Source organism: Chiloscyllium punctatum, chromosome 18, assembly GCF_047496795.1.
Source record: "Chiloscyllium punctatum isolate Juve2018m chromosome 18, sChiPun1.3, whole genome shotgun sequence".
NCBI lineage: Eukaryota > Metazoa > Chordata > Chondrichthyes > Orectolobiformes > Hemiscylliidae > Chiloscyllium > Chiloscyllium punctatum.
In genome coordinates this window covers 95,446,261-95,461,416 of record NC_092756.1, presented here as the reverse complement: position 1 = coordinate 95,461,416, position 15,156 = coordinate 95,446,261, and the positions used below count along the sequence as shown (strand labels likewise).

Sequence of the window (15,156 nt, the reverse complement as noted above, 5' to 3'; positions counted from 1 at the left end):
GAGAAGAAGGAGAATTGACGTTTCGAGCATAAGCCCTTCAATCAGGCTTCATCAAGCCCTTCAGAAGCCTTTTTGGGATTTTGCCCAAAACATCTATTCATCTGCTCCTCAGATTCTGCCTGGCCTGCTACGTTTTTCTAGCACCACACTCTCGACTCTGATCTCCAGCATCTGCAGTCCTCACTTTCTCCTGTGGTCTGACTCGAGCCTTGTGCAGTTATAGCAAGATGCTCCTCATTTTATACTCCATTCCCTTTGAAATACTTGCCACCAGTCCATCTGACTTGCCTCTTACCTGCTGTACTTGAAGGCAGCCTATCATCAGAGTCTCCAGTGGCTACCTGGGTGTCCATTGAGTGGCCATGTGATGTCCATCAGGACAAAGGCTCCACTGAATATTCATTGCATCTCAGATCCTTTTTGACCAGAACAGGTGTCAACACCCAGATACATTTTCTGTTTGTGTGCATCGATTGTGTCTGTTGGCGGTATCTCTGCCCAGAGGCACCAGCCTGTCACATAACCAATGGTCCCAGATGTGAATCAGTCACTCTGTCTGGTGCACCTAAAACAAAAGTTAATCCAAGGGAGCACATCTCATCACTTCATCCAGAACTGATCCCATCTGTAACGGAACCAGATGTCATTGTGTGAAACCTCAGAGAAACTGTACCTGAAAGCAGAAGAATCAGTTTAGGTCAGATTGTTCACATTCATTCTTATCTATCCATACAGAAAGTTAGGAGTTTGTCAGGATCTATTAATCTATAAGCAATGACCTCAAGATTGATTCCCAAATCTCTGATTGGCTCTGAGTAATGGCCCCTCACCAAACCCCTCCTCCTTTGTTCATTGATGCTTATGTGCATGGTGATTCCTGATAGGCTATTGGGGATCATCGATCATCATTGGTGCTGCCACTTCCTGTTGGGTGCAGGCTGTCCCAGAAGGATAAATAGAAGAGCTTGTGGGAGAGATTTAGTTCTACAGTTGTTTAGGTGATAGTGTGTGGTATTAGTGATGATGGCCTCCCAAGTGTGTCAGAACTACCACAAGGACTGTGAGGATGCTGTTAACAAGCAGATCAACTTGGAGCTCTATTCCTCCTATGTTTACCTCTCCATGGTGTGGCTGGTTCTCCCTGTCTGTGTTTGACGAAGTTGGAGTTTCTGCAGTTTAATGAAATTGCTTTATGCCATACTCTATTACTGGGAGGGATACCATTTTGAGTAGTGAAGGATTTCTTGTTGCAGTTAACATTGAGCAATGCCTGCTCTGTGCAGCAGCTGTCTTCTGTGGGGGTTTAATGCTGGACTAGATCAGCTACTTCCTATGTAACTAAACAACCACACAACAAGGTTAACTGGCCAGTAACTTTATCCAGTGGTTATTATTAGGTGACCATAGCTGGTGCAATGTTGTAGGTGTCCTCACTAATGGTTATTGTCTTGAGCTGAAGATAGCAATGTGGGTCTAATGTATTTTTTCTTGGATACTAGAATGTGTAGTCAGGACCAATTTCCATGACAGAAAGAAACATTGGTCAGTTTCTGACAGTAAACTGTCTCCTTGATGCCTGTTCTCTTGGAGTCAGTTCCACTGTCCACAGAAATGGAGTGGCAAGAAATCCCTTATCCTGAGGGCAAGGGGTGGTATATTCTAACAATTTCAATTTTAAAATTAATCTTTAAACATCTTGCTTGTCTAAGAGCTACCTGGCCATCAAGCTTTTAAATAACAACAATCTTAACCTTTTTTGGCTTTTTAACTTCTGAAACAGAATTGCATATGATTTTAAATGTGATTAGGCTTGTTTTACACTTTTTTTTTCCCTCCAGTCCTCTTCCTTTGACCGGGATGATGTTGCCCTGCGTCACTTTGCTGAGTTCTTCAAGGAGCAGTCCCATGAGGAACGGGAACACGCTGAGAAACTGATGGAATTCCAGAATAAACGTGGAGGCCGAGTCCTCCTGCAGGATGTCAAGGTTCGGTTTATTAGCTTTTCTGTTCTGTTAGAAACAACTTTGCTTAATGTGGATTTGAAGTGGCTTAACCCAATTGGTTTACACTTGTGCCTTGTTAAGCCCTCCTTCCTTCTTGTGACCACCTTTTACTGGATTGGACAACACTTATTCAAAAGTGACCACTATGTTTTTCGCTTCCTCCAGAAGCCAGAGCAGGATGAGTGGGGCAATGGTCTGGAGGCAATGCAGAGAGCTCTGCAGATGGAGAAGGATGTGAACCAGAGTCTGCTGGATCTGCACAAACTCTCCTCTGGCCACACTGACCCCCATGTGAGTTCCTGATGTATTTATGTCAGGATTCTTGTCTTCAATGGATAAGACACTTTGGTCCTTTAGCCTCTGATTTCTATGTAAATGGTGGTGAGTGCAGTATGGGAGTGGACCACGCTTCTGGTGTAGCCCAGATCTGAGCACTTTCTCAAGGCTCTTCAACAATCTGTCACATCACTTAGCTGTCCACTCTCTCCATATTGAGGGGAATATCATTCTTGGAGAAAAGTCAAGTTGATCTTAACATAATCAGATTTCCTCTTTCCCTTCCAGCTGTGTGACTTCCTGGAGAGGCACTACTTGGATGAGCAAGTGAAGATGATCAAGAAGCTGGGAGATCACATCACCAACCTGAAGAGACTGGGAGCCCCTGAGAATGGCCTGGGAGAGTACCTGTTTGACAGGCTCACCCTGGGGGAGAGTGACTGAACTGACTGCAGGGAGCCAGTTGTGTAACGTTTGGTATTAATGGGAGATGTGTGCAGAGTAAGGTTACTTATCTTAAGAAGTGACCTGCCCTCTATTGTGAAATATGCCAAGTGTAAATAAACTGCTCAATATTGTACTCTTTTGTTGACTTGTTTGGATGAATGTCTGTCAGTTGTGAAGAGGTATGATGAGATGTAACCTGTTGTGGAAAACCCATTACCACAATAAATAGGATCAGTTTATCCTGAGAGCTTGTTATTCAGATGGCTTCAGTCCAGTTTGGGTTAATTCTCTGGGAGGGTGTAATGTTAGCCATTGGCTGAGACATGTTGAGAAGTACTGACACTGGGTTTATAAATCTCCTCCTCTCCAAACAGGAGGATTAACCATAAATTTAGTCATGGCACAAGTGATCAGATTTATTCCATGTTGGTTTGAGGGAGCTTGGCAACACTTGCTTCCAGGCAAGTCCTCACTTAGACCAGTCCCACTGCTGTTCCCATTTCACTGGGCATACCCTCCATAGAACTGCTTGCTTTATGTCTAATCTGTGTTTTTGAACTTTGCACATCAATGCTCCAATGTGTTAATTGCTTTTTCCAGTGTTGACCCTGTTAGCAGTTTCTGCATTTGGCAGAACACAAGAAACCCCTCCAATGTTCTGTAGGAGTGAAATGGAGGGAGTTTTCTTTGCCCCACCCCCCCCCCCCCCCTTCCCCCACCTTAAGGGAGGGGAAAATGACAGGGCATAAGATTAGAGGGAGAGATATAGATTCCAGCGGGTGCAGTCCCTGGACTGGACTGCTGAGAGATAGTAGTGGAGGGGAACATAACTATAATTTTGAACACTCCAATAACTACATGGTTAGGATAAGTATGGTGACATATATTCCAAATGGGAGTAGATTAATTGAGAACTGGGTGGCATAGACAAGATGCTATACCTTTGGAGGTGCATCAACATAGTCATAATGTTACTGATCTGCAACTTCTGTATGAGGCTGTCTTCATAGCAGACAATGCTGTTTTTGTACTAGTAACAATCGCTGACTCGTCAGGGCTTGCAGGAAGGAGACCCTCCACTCTACTACAGTTCCAGACTGGGCTGGGTGTGAACTCACTTGACTGGAATAGACTTCCGGAGAACTTGTGTGACTTCGTTGGTCACTCAGAGCTCAGTGTTACGTTTCTGGATTCAAAGCACCAAAACATGCTCCACTCAATCAAATCGGACTAGAATGACTGTCTCCTTTTGTGAGGGAGCCAATTAATATAGAGCAACTGTGCTCATCCAATAACATCCTTCAGTTCTTGTCCAGTACAGATATTAGGAAGAGGAATTCTGCTCCAGGAATTCCAAAAAGAATGTTCCTTGTTCCAGCTACTGTCGTCTGACGAAAGCCTTGTGCAATTTAAGCAAGAGATAGTGCTATGTAATGAACCAGACTTTATAAAAGATCTTAAAGTAAGGGAACACTTAGGAAGCAGCGATCATAATATGGTAGAGTTCAGTCTGCAGTTTGAAAGAGAGAAGGCAAAATTGGATGCAATGGTGTTACAGTTAAATAAATGAGGGCATGAGAGAGGAGCTGACGAAAATAGACTGGAAGCAGAGCCTAGCGGGGAAGACAGTAGAGCAAAAATGGCAGGGGTTTGTGGGTATAATTGAAGACACTGTACAGAGGTTCATCCCCAAGAAAAGAAAGATTATCCAGGGAGGGATTAGACAGCCATGGCTGACAAAGGAAGTCAGGAAATGTATTAAAGTAAAAGAGAGATCCTATAAAGTGACCAAGAGCACTGGGAAATCAGAAGATTGGGAAGGCTACAAAAACAAACAGAGGATAATAAAGAGAGAAATAAGGACGGAGAGGATCAAATATGAATGTAGGCTAGCCAGTAATATTAGAAATGATAGTAAAAGTTTCTTTCAATACATAACAAACAAACGACAGGCAAGAGTAGACATTGGGCCACTTCAAACTGATGCTGGAAGCCTAGTGATGAGTGATAAGGAAATAGCAGGAGAACTTAACAAGTACTTTGCGACAGTCTTCACAATGGAAGACATGAGTAATATCCCAACAATTAAAGGGAGTCAGGGGGCTGAGTTGAGTATGGTTGCCATCACAAAAGTACTAGAAAAGCTAAAAGGTCTTAAAATTGACAAATCTCCTGTCCCCTATGGGATGCATCCTAGAGTTCTGTGGGAGGTGGCTGAGGAAATAGCGGAGGCGTTGGTTGAGACCTTTCAAAAGTCACTGAAGTCAGGGAGAGTCCCGGATGATTGGAAGATCGCTGTTAGAACCCCCTTGTTCAAGAAAGGATCAAGACAAAAAATGGAAAATTATAGGCCAATTAGCCTAACCTCTGTTGCCTGGACAAGAGTGACTGAACTGACTGCAGGGAGCAAGTCTTCATTTTTATTCTATGTATGAGATCTATAGAATCTGAAGCTGTAGAAGTAGCTCACTGTCCTGGGCTTGATTATGGAATGTACCAACTGTAAATAAACTGCTCATTGTTGGATTGGTTTTTGCTGACTAGTCGGTCAAACTGTGTGTACAGGTCTAAGCTGTGACTTGCTATCAGAGGATCTCTTGATCCAGATCAGTAATTAAATCCAGTCCAAATTACTTCATCTGACACCAAATATGTGGTGTGGGTATAACACTATCCAACCAACAATAGTTAGATTACAGCCTCAGCTGTTTCAGTTCTTCAAATCCACAGCCACCTTTTTCCCCCATTTCAATTATCCTCAATTAGAGCAAGTTTCACAGTAAGTTCTCTCTAAAATCACAACTGTCTTAAACTTGCTGGTCTCTTGGAAGCAAAGCCTTGAGGCTTATCTCTGTAGCTCATTAAGCTGCGCTTGAAGTGTTGAGGATATTGGCCTGTTAATATTATGATCTAAGCTGCAATGTTGGAAGTTTTTGTCTACTTTCGAGCTTTCCCACTTTCGGTAATCTGAAAACTTGGTGAATCTGTGGAATGTCACAGTCGTCTTAACGTGTGATAGACCTCAGCCCTCTCTCCAATCCACAATTACTGCATTAGACTCAATGGGGAAGTTTAACCCTACACAGTGAGAACCTGCAAGAGTGGCTGCTTGGACAATGCTGAACACAGCCAGAATGTTCACTATTTGAAATAAACTCCTGCTCTTTCTAAGCCTCTCTATAACCTAGACAGGTACTCCCCAACAGCAGCCAGGTTAAGATATTGGGAGGAGTGGAGTCTGTGGAACTGTGCTCCATTAATCAGTTTAGACGGGGCATTGTGAATTCAACGTGGACTGAAGTAAATGCTTCACCTTCACCCTCCTCCATATCCAAATATTTTTCTCTTCAGTCAGTTTGGCAAACCAATAGTCGGTGTTTCCCATGATGTTACTTTTGTATTTAGGTCCTTTGCAGTACTTCATCACCAGATGTACCTTCCACCTTACACTTATCCCCATTTCTTTCACCATCCTGTATACGTGGATGGAGATGCTGACGGCAGTTAGCCGCTGTCTAAGGCAGTGAAGGTGATGACCTAGTGACATCAGCATGAGACCCGGGCGGGGGCTGTGTTCATTTCCAGCCATTGCAGCTGGTGCAATTTGTATTCAGTAAAAATCCAGAATCCCGTCTGAAGAAGACCATGAAGCTGTTAGGAAAAAGTGAGGAATGTAGATGCTGGGGATCAGAGTCAAAACGTGTGGTGCTGGAAAAGCACAGCAGGTCAGGCAGCATCTGAGGAGCAGGAGAACATTACAGCGCAGTATAGGCCCATCAGCCCTGGAGTCGACGTTTCGGGTATCAGCCTTTCATCCTGATGGAGGGCTCATACCCCAAACATCAATTCCCCTGCTCCTCGGATGCTGCCTGACCTGCTGTGCTTTTCTATCACCACGTTCTGTGACCATGAAGCTGTTGTCCATTGTCAGGGAGAATCCCGACTTGGTACACAAATGCTCTTCAGGGAAAGAAATCTGCTGTACTTACCTGAGCTGGCCGACACGGGACTCCAGACTCACCTACAGCAATATGATTGGCTCTAGGGATGGGGTAAATACTGGCCTGGCCATTACTCACATCCCACAGAACAGTATGTTAGGAAATTGATGGGAACGGCAATGAAACGCGATATTAATGTCCTTGTAACTCACAAAGATATTTACAGTCCTATTTCATTTCTGTCATTGTGAAGAAAATCATCTGTAGGAGTTTGTTTTTCACCACCTTGATTTTGTTTGAATCTATCCCCATCCCTGCTCCCTATGAAATTAGCGATACTAAATTCAATGTAATCTTAGATAAAGGATCAGTCAATAGTTACCCCCAGAGCCAGTACCCAAAGGCATTTTTCAAAGTCTCTGGTGATCATTGAGTGACCATGTGATGTCCATCCATTTGGATAAGGTCTTTGTGACCACGGGATATCAATACGTTTTGGATCCTTTTTGACCAGAACGAGTGTAAAAACATGAATACAGTTTCTGGTCAGACACCTCAACTGTGCCCACAGGCATCTTACACAAGAGGCTTCTCAGTGAGATGTTATTGGTGTCTCCAGATGTGAATCAAAGCCACTCTGTCAGGCCTATCTAACACTGAGGTTAATCAAAGGGAACATATCTCCACCTCACCCTGGAATTCAACCACTTCGATGAAACAAAAAGCAAAATCCTGCAGAAAATGGAAATCTGGAACCACAGCAGAAAATGCTGAAGAATCTCAGCAGAGCTGCCAGCCTCTTTGGAGAGAGAAACAGAATTAATAATTTGAACCACATTTTGACTCAGTCATTGGACTCAACATTAACTCTATCCTTCCACCCACAGATTCTGCCAGACCCATGTAGACTCTCCAGCATGTTCTGGTTTTATTCCTCAACTGCTTTTACATCGTAGCTTATAATTTCTCATAAAGTGAAGTGGTCCATGTCCATATACAGCAAGGCTTGGACAATATTCAGGTTCAGGCTGACAATTGACAATTTATATTTGAGCCACACAAGTACCAGGCAACGGTCACCTCCATCAAAGGAGAATCTAACCATTACCCCATGACATTCAATAACACTACTGTGACTCAATCCCCCACTTTCAATATCCTGGGATTACCATTGCCCAGAATATGAACGGGACTGTTCAGATAAATTCAGTGAGGCTCGGGATCCTGCAGCAAGTAACCAATCTCGTGACTCCCAATAGACTGTCTCCCACCTTCAAAACACAACTCAGGAGTGAGATGGAATACTCCCTACTTACCTGAATGAATACACCTCCAGCAACATACAAGAAGCTCAACACCAACCAGGACAAAGCAGCCCCTTGATTGGTACCATATCCACAAATATTCACTCCCCCTTCCACTGACACTCAGTGGCAGCTGTGTGTATTATCCACAAGATGCACTAGAGTAATTCTCTCAGGGTCCAGAGTCTGCCCTTTCCAAACACACGACCGATACCATATATAAGGACAAGGAAGTTCCCTCCAAGTCACTCACCATCCTGACTTGGAAATACATTGGCGTTTCTTCAGTGTCACTGGGTCAAAATCCTGGATCCCCCTCCCTCACAGTCCTGTGGGTGTAGCTAAGTCAATTGACTGCTTCCGTTCAAGAAGGCAGTTCACCATCACCTTCAGAAAGGCAACCAGGGACAGGTAATAAATGTTGGACAAGCTCGCAATGCCCGTGTCCCTTTAATGAATGAACATTTGAAATCTGGTCCATTTTGAAGCCAGCAAAAATGAAACCGTAGCATTTAATTTGTCAGGTAAAATTCTGGGACACATTCAAATGTTTAGTAAAGGTGGAGAGAAGGTTAATATCGTGTTTCCAACGCCTAGAGACTTCATTTGTCATTCAATTACATCCAGCTCATTTGGAGTTTGCACAGAATCTATGACTCCAAGAGCAATGATATCATTAAGTTTCATCTATAAAACTTGTCTATCTTCCAGATCTCTGATTGGTTCTGGGTCTCTGCTCCTCCCTCACAGTCCTCCCTGTTGTGTTCATTGGTGCCTGGATTGATTGGAAATTCCTGAGCGGCTGTCAGGGATTGTCAATCTTCATTGGAGCTGCCACGCCCTGATTGAGTGCAGGGTGTCCCCGGAGGATAAATACAACAACTAGGGCGTAACAAATTTAGTTTTAGTGTTAGGGAGAAGGAATAGTGAAGATGGCTTCTCAAGTGTGTCAGAACTACCACAAGGACTGTGAGGATGCTGTTAACAAGCAGATCAACCTGGAGCTCTATTCCTCCTATGTTTACCTCTCCATGGTGAGGCTTGTGGTCTTGACACTTCAACCTGAAGAGTTGGACTTCTGTTGATTTAATGTATTGGTAAAATAGATTGTGCAAGTTTCTGGTATTTTTAAACATAGAATAACCTTTGAGTGAATGACTCCTACAGCAGCTGCTCTCTATGGTTATTTAAGGTATAGTGTGGGCTTCTTGTTGTACAGTGGCAGTGTCCCTGCCTCTGAACCAAGAGGCCTAGTTTCTAGTACTACCTACTCCAGAAGTGTATCTGAATGTTGCTGAATTATACTTTGTTTTTTTGTATCGAACCATAGACCTACTTATTGCCAGAAGGTCACTCTCTAGTGTCACTGCTGTAGTCTGGCAGATCCTCCTTAGTATTGTTCCCTCCCTTTGGAATGTTAAGCTCTCAACCTTCTGATGTTGAGACTTCATTCACAGCAATGATCACTGTTTTCATTAGTGGAATGGAAAATGTGTATAATAACTTGCTCAATGGTATTTGACAGTATCTCAACTGCTTGTTCTGGAATCAATTGGAGTACCTTTGTTTCTTTCCCTGATGCAACAGTCACTCTTTCAAACACTACCAGTATCTGGCAGTAAACCCTATCACGTCAGACAGTCTCTCTGAATGATAGGCCAGATACTGGAGAGATCTACCCTGTTATGGAAAGTCTCCTTTCCTAAGGAGAGTAGGGCACTTTGGTTTAATCCATTGAAAGCAGGCTGTACTACATACTCAGACACAAGCTAAACCTAAATTCTTGGCATGAAACCTAATGCTTGGCTTCAATGAAGTTCAGCTGAAAAATGAGCTGAATCTAGTTTAGATCTCGTGGAGTACAGGGACAAGTAGCCATTTGGATACAGAACTGGCTCACAGGTAGAAGACAGAGGGTGGTGGAGGGTTGTTTTTCAAACTGGAGGCCTGTGACCAGTGGAGTGCCACAAGGATTGGTGCTGGGTCCACTATTTTTCACTTGTATAAATGATTTGGATGAGAGCATAAGAGGTATGGTTAGTAAGTTTGCAGATGACTTCAAAAGGGTTACCTCAGATTACAACAGGATCTGGACCAAATGGGCTGAGAAGTGGCAGATGGAGTTTAATTCAGATCAATGTGGTGCTGCATTTTGGGAAAGCAAATCTTAGCAGGACTTGTACACTTTAATGGTAAGGTCCTGGGGAGTGTTGCTGAACAGAGACCTTGGAGTGCAGGTTCATAGCTGCTTGAAAGTAGAGTTGCAAGTAACTAGGATAGTGAAGAAGGCATTTGGTCTCCTTTCATTTATTGGTCAGAGTACAGGAGTTGGAAGGTCACGTTGTGGCTGTACAGGACATGGGTTAGGCCACTGTTGGAATATTGTGTGCAATTCTGGTCTCCAGAGAACAGACCTTTAAAACCAATCTAAAGGCCATCTAACCTACACTATTCCATTTGGATCCATATGTTTATCCAATGACCATTTAAATGTCCTTAAAGTTGGTGAGTCTACTACTCTGAGTAAGGAAACCACCTCTGACATTGTCCTATATCTAACACCCCTCAATTTAAAGCTGTTAATCAATGTATATTAGACAGCAACCTTTTGATTTCTATGTTTAATAGGGCACAGCTGCTGGAAATTGCTGCCCAATTTAGACTCTCCAACATTTCCGTTACAAAATCTAGCCCATTATGTTTCAACACTTTCAGAAGGCGATTGGATCTTCTGAGTGGGATAACTCAAGTTACACATTTTTTTGGCAAAGTGGAAAGTACATTCCATTTTAATTTAACTAAATGATAGGATCATTATTTGCTAGAACAAACCGAAGGAGGCCTAAAAAGATAAGGATCAGCACAATTAAAGGTGACATCCAGTGACATAGTGACAAAATGTTTTGTAGCATCACCTCTCTAGCATCCCTATATTGCCAAGTTTCCAATCTCTAATGCCTTCATGGGATGATGCCAAATAAAGTTCAAGCTTTCCCTAAAGCACTGGCAACATGGACAGTTGCTCTCCTTTGCCCCATTTGCTGAGGCATTATGCTGTGGAATTCCCTCCCTAATACTTTCTGACCCTCTATTTTCTCCTATAAGACAGATTACAACTTTAACTCTTCACCAAGTGTTTGGTCAGCTCTGCTAATATTTCCCCAGATTGCTTGGTGTTAAATCTTATCTGATTACAATCCTGTGAAGTACAATGGGATCAGCTGTACAGGACATTGGTTAGGCCGCTTTCGGAATATTGCGTGCAATTCTGGTCTCCTTCCTATCGGAAAGATGTTGTGGAACTTGAAAGGGTTCAGAAAAGATTTACAAGGATGTTGCCAGGGTTGAAGGATTTGAGCTGTAGGGAGAGTCTGAACAGGCTGGGGCTGTTTTCCCTGGAGTGTCTGAGGCTGAGGGATGACCTTAGAGGTTTACAAAATCATGAGGGGCATGGGTTGGATAAATAGACAAAGTCTTCTCCCTGGGGTCGGGAGTCCAGAACTAGAGGGCATAGGTTTAGGGTGAGAGGGGAAAGTTATGAGACCTAAGGGGCAACTTTTTCATGCAGAAGGTGGTGCGTTTGTAGAATGGGCTGCCACTGGAAGTGGTGGAGGCTGGTACAATTGCAACATTTAAGAGGCATTTGGATGGGTATATGAATAGGAAGGGTTTGGGGGGATATGGGCTGGGTGCTGGTAGGTGGGACTAGATTGGTTTGGACCGAAGGGTCTGTTTCCGTGCTATACATCTCTACAACTCTATTTACAATGTGACAGAAGTTAGTGAAATGCCAGCTGTTGGGGTTACCACTACCATCAAAGCAGAGCTACTAATAACCAGCTTTTCTGCACCACCAAGTAGTCTGTTCATGTGGCAGGAACTGAGCACTGGCTATCTGCTTTCCTTGTCAGACACTCGGACGTGCAGACCAAGGAGAAGGATTTTCATGAATTAAGCAAATTGTTTCAACTGAACAGATGACTGGTAAATCTTACATAGCTCTCAGAAGGAGACCATGTCTTGCACCAAGTGTGTAGGCACAGAATCCTTGATACTGTAAAGTTGGTTGACAGTATACTAGTCTGTCTTCTGGGAAGACCCACTCTCAGTTTTTGAAGTCTGATGGGTTAATTCTTTGCCCTGATACTTCACTTAACCTGAAAGGGTTCAGAAAAGATTTACAAGGATGTTGCCAGTGTTGGAGGACTTGAGCTATAGGGAGAGGCTGAACAGGCTGGGGCTGTCCTCCCTGGAGTGTTGGAGGCTGAGGGGTGATCTCAGAGGTTTACAAGATTGAGGGGCATGTATAAGGTAAACAGGCCAAGTCTTTTCCCTGGGGTCATGGAGTCCAGAACTAGAGGGCTGTTACAAACTGACTGACTCTTTTGAAAATCACTTCATTTGAAAATCTTGAATTGCTTTTAGAGCTTGATGACACTTGGTTTTTTTTTCTCTCCTTTTCCCCCAGTCCTCTTACTTTGACCGGGATGATGTTGCCCTGCGTCACTTTGCTGAGTTCTTCAAGGAGCAGTCCCATGAGGAACGGGAACACGCTGAGAAACTGATGGCATTCCAGAATAAACGTGGAGGCCGAGTCCTCCTGCAGGATGTCAAGGTTGGGTTCGGTGTTTATTGTAGATGGACAGTAATTCTGACATTAAAAATGCTCCATATCAGCATCAATGGTTTTTATGGTAACTCTGATACCACAGTTCTCTAAATTTAGTGTAGAAATGTGAAGCCCCTACATTTCTCTCCCTCTCCAGAAGCCAGAGCAGGATGAGTGGGGCAATGGTCTGGAGGCAATGCAGAGAGCTCTGCAGATGGAGAAGGATGTGAACCAGAGTCTGCTGGATCTGCACAAACTCTCCTCTGGCCACACTGACCCTCATGTGAGTTCTTGGTATTAACGTTTTTGCTTCTAGCTGAATAAATGGAATGACAAATCAAAAATCAATCCCACTCTGCTCTCACTCTCTCTCCTTCTCGTGGAGGGTGTTGTATGGGAGTGGACCAAGCTTCTGATGTTGCCAAGATCTGAACTCTTTAGAGGCTCTTCAGCAGTTTGGGACATCATGTAACTGTCCACACTACTGTATTAATGGGAATATTTTTCTTGGTGGGGGGTGGGAAGGTGCATGTGATCTTGACCTATTCAGTTCCCCTCTTTCCCTTCCAGCTGTGTGACTTCCTGGAGAGGCACTACTTGGATGAGCAAGTGAAGATGATCAAGAAGCTGGGAGATCACATCACCAACCTGAAGAGACTGGGAGCCCCTGAGAATGGCCTGGGAGAGTACCTGTTTGACAGGCTCACCCTGGGGGAGAGTGTCTGAACTGACTGCAGGGAACAAGCTGTGGAGCTTTTGGTATTAATGGGAGATGTGTGCAGAGTAAGGTTACTTATCTTAAGTGACCTGTCCTCTATTGTGAAATATGCCAAGTGTAAATAAACTGCTCAATATTGTACTCTTTTGTTGACTTGTTTGGATGAATGTCTCAGTTGTGAAGAGGTATGATGAGATGTAACCTGTTGTGGAAAACCCATTACCACAATAAATAGGATCAGTTTATCCTGAGAGCTTGCTATTCAGATGGCTTCAATCCAGTTTGGGTTAATTCTCTTGAGAGGGTGTCATATTAGCGATTCAATGAGACATTGAAAAGCACTAACACTTGGTTTATAAATCTTCTCTCCAAACAGGAGGACTAACCTTTAACTTAGTCATGGCACAAGTGATCAGATTTATTCCATGTAGGCTTTTTGAGGGAGCTTGGCAACACTGGCTTCCCAGCAAGTCCTCATTTCGACCCATCCCACTGCTGCTCCCATTTCACTGGGCATGCCCTCCATAGAACTGCTTGCTTTATGTCCAGTCTGTCTTTTGGAGCACTGATGTGCAAAGTTCAAATGTGTTTATTGCTTTTCCAGTGTTGACCCTGTTAGCAGTTTCTGCATTTGGCAGAACACCAGCAACCCCTCCAGTGTTCTGTAGGAGTGAAATGGAGGGAGTTTTTGCCCCCTCAGTAGGGGAGGCTAAAATGACAGGGCATAAGGTTAGAGGGAGAGATGTAGAGGCCTGCGGGTGCAGTCTCCGGAATGAACTGCTGAGAGATAGTAGTGGAGGGGAATATAACTGACATTTTAAACACTCTAAACTACATGGCTAGGATAAGTATGGTGACATATATCCCAAATGGGAGTAGATTAATTGAGATGCTATACCTGTTGAGGTACATCAACATAGTCATAATGTCACTGATCTGCCACTTCAGTAGGAGGCTGTCTTTATAGCAGATAATGCTGCTTTGTACGAGTAACAATTGCTGACTCATCAGGGGCTTGTAGGAAAGGGATCCTCTACTCTACTACAGTTCCAGACTGGGCTGGGTGTGAACTCATACTGGATTAGTGGTGCTGGAAGAGCACAGCAGTTCAGGCAGCATCCAACGAGCAGCGAAATCTTGGATGCTGCCTGAACTGCTGTGCTCTTCCAGCACCACTAATCCAGTATTTGGTTTTCAGCGTCTACAGTCATTGTTTTCACCTGGGTGTGAACTCACTTGACTGGAATATACTTACTGAGAATTCATTGCTCGCTCAGTGTAAGGTCTCAGGATTCAAAGCACCAAAACATGCTCCACTCAATCAAATCAGATTATAATTTGTCTTTTGTAAAGGGGCCAATTAATATAGGACCACAGTGCTCAACAAATAACATCTTTCAGTTCTTGTCTAGTAAAGATATTAGGAAGAGGAATTCTGCTCCAAGAATTCCAAAATGGTTCCTTGTATATTTCAGGAAATAATCCAGATCACAGCTGAATATTCCCTTCCTGCCCCCAAAATATTCTCCAACCATTTCTGTTGGCAGCAATCAGTTGACAACTAACAACTTGTAAATCTTCACTGATTGTAGCCAAATGATTTAATCGTGATACATTCTGCTCCATCTGGTTGGATCATTACCCCACTGAATGGGTGCCAACCTGGTTGATATTGAAGTTGTAATTACCCATTGTTTATGTTGGTCTCAGGTGTTTGAAAAATGCCCCATGATTCATAAAATGTCAATCTTCAGACATCCATCTTAGATTCCCTACAGTGTGAAAGTAAGCCATTCAGCCCATTGAATTCACACTGACCCTTAGAAGAGCATCTTACCCAAACACACCTTCTCTTATC

At 43.5% G+C, this 15,156-nt stretch overlaps 1 protein-coding gene across 1 annotated transcript; it reads left to right on the top strand.

The window, feature by feature from the left end:
* Window positions 1-1,020: 1,020 nt before the first annotated feature.
* Window positions 1,021-13,306, top strand: LOC140489104 (ferritin heavy chain A-like). Its single transcript, XM_072588341.1, has 6 exons — window positions 1,021-1,125; window positions 1,839-1,985; window positions 2,169-2,294; window positions 12,440-12,586; window positions 12,738-12,863; window positions 13,151-13,306. Exons 1-6 carry the CDS (start codon window positions 1,021-1,023, stop codon window positions 13,304-13,306), a joined length of 807 nt encoding a protein of 268 aa, XP_072444442.1.
* Window positions 13,307-15,156: the final 1,850 nt, after the last annotated feature.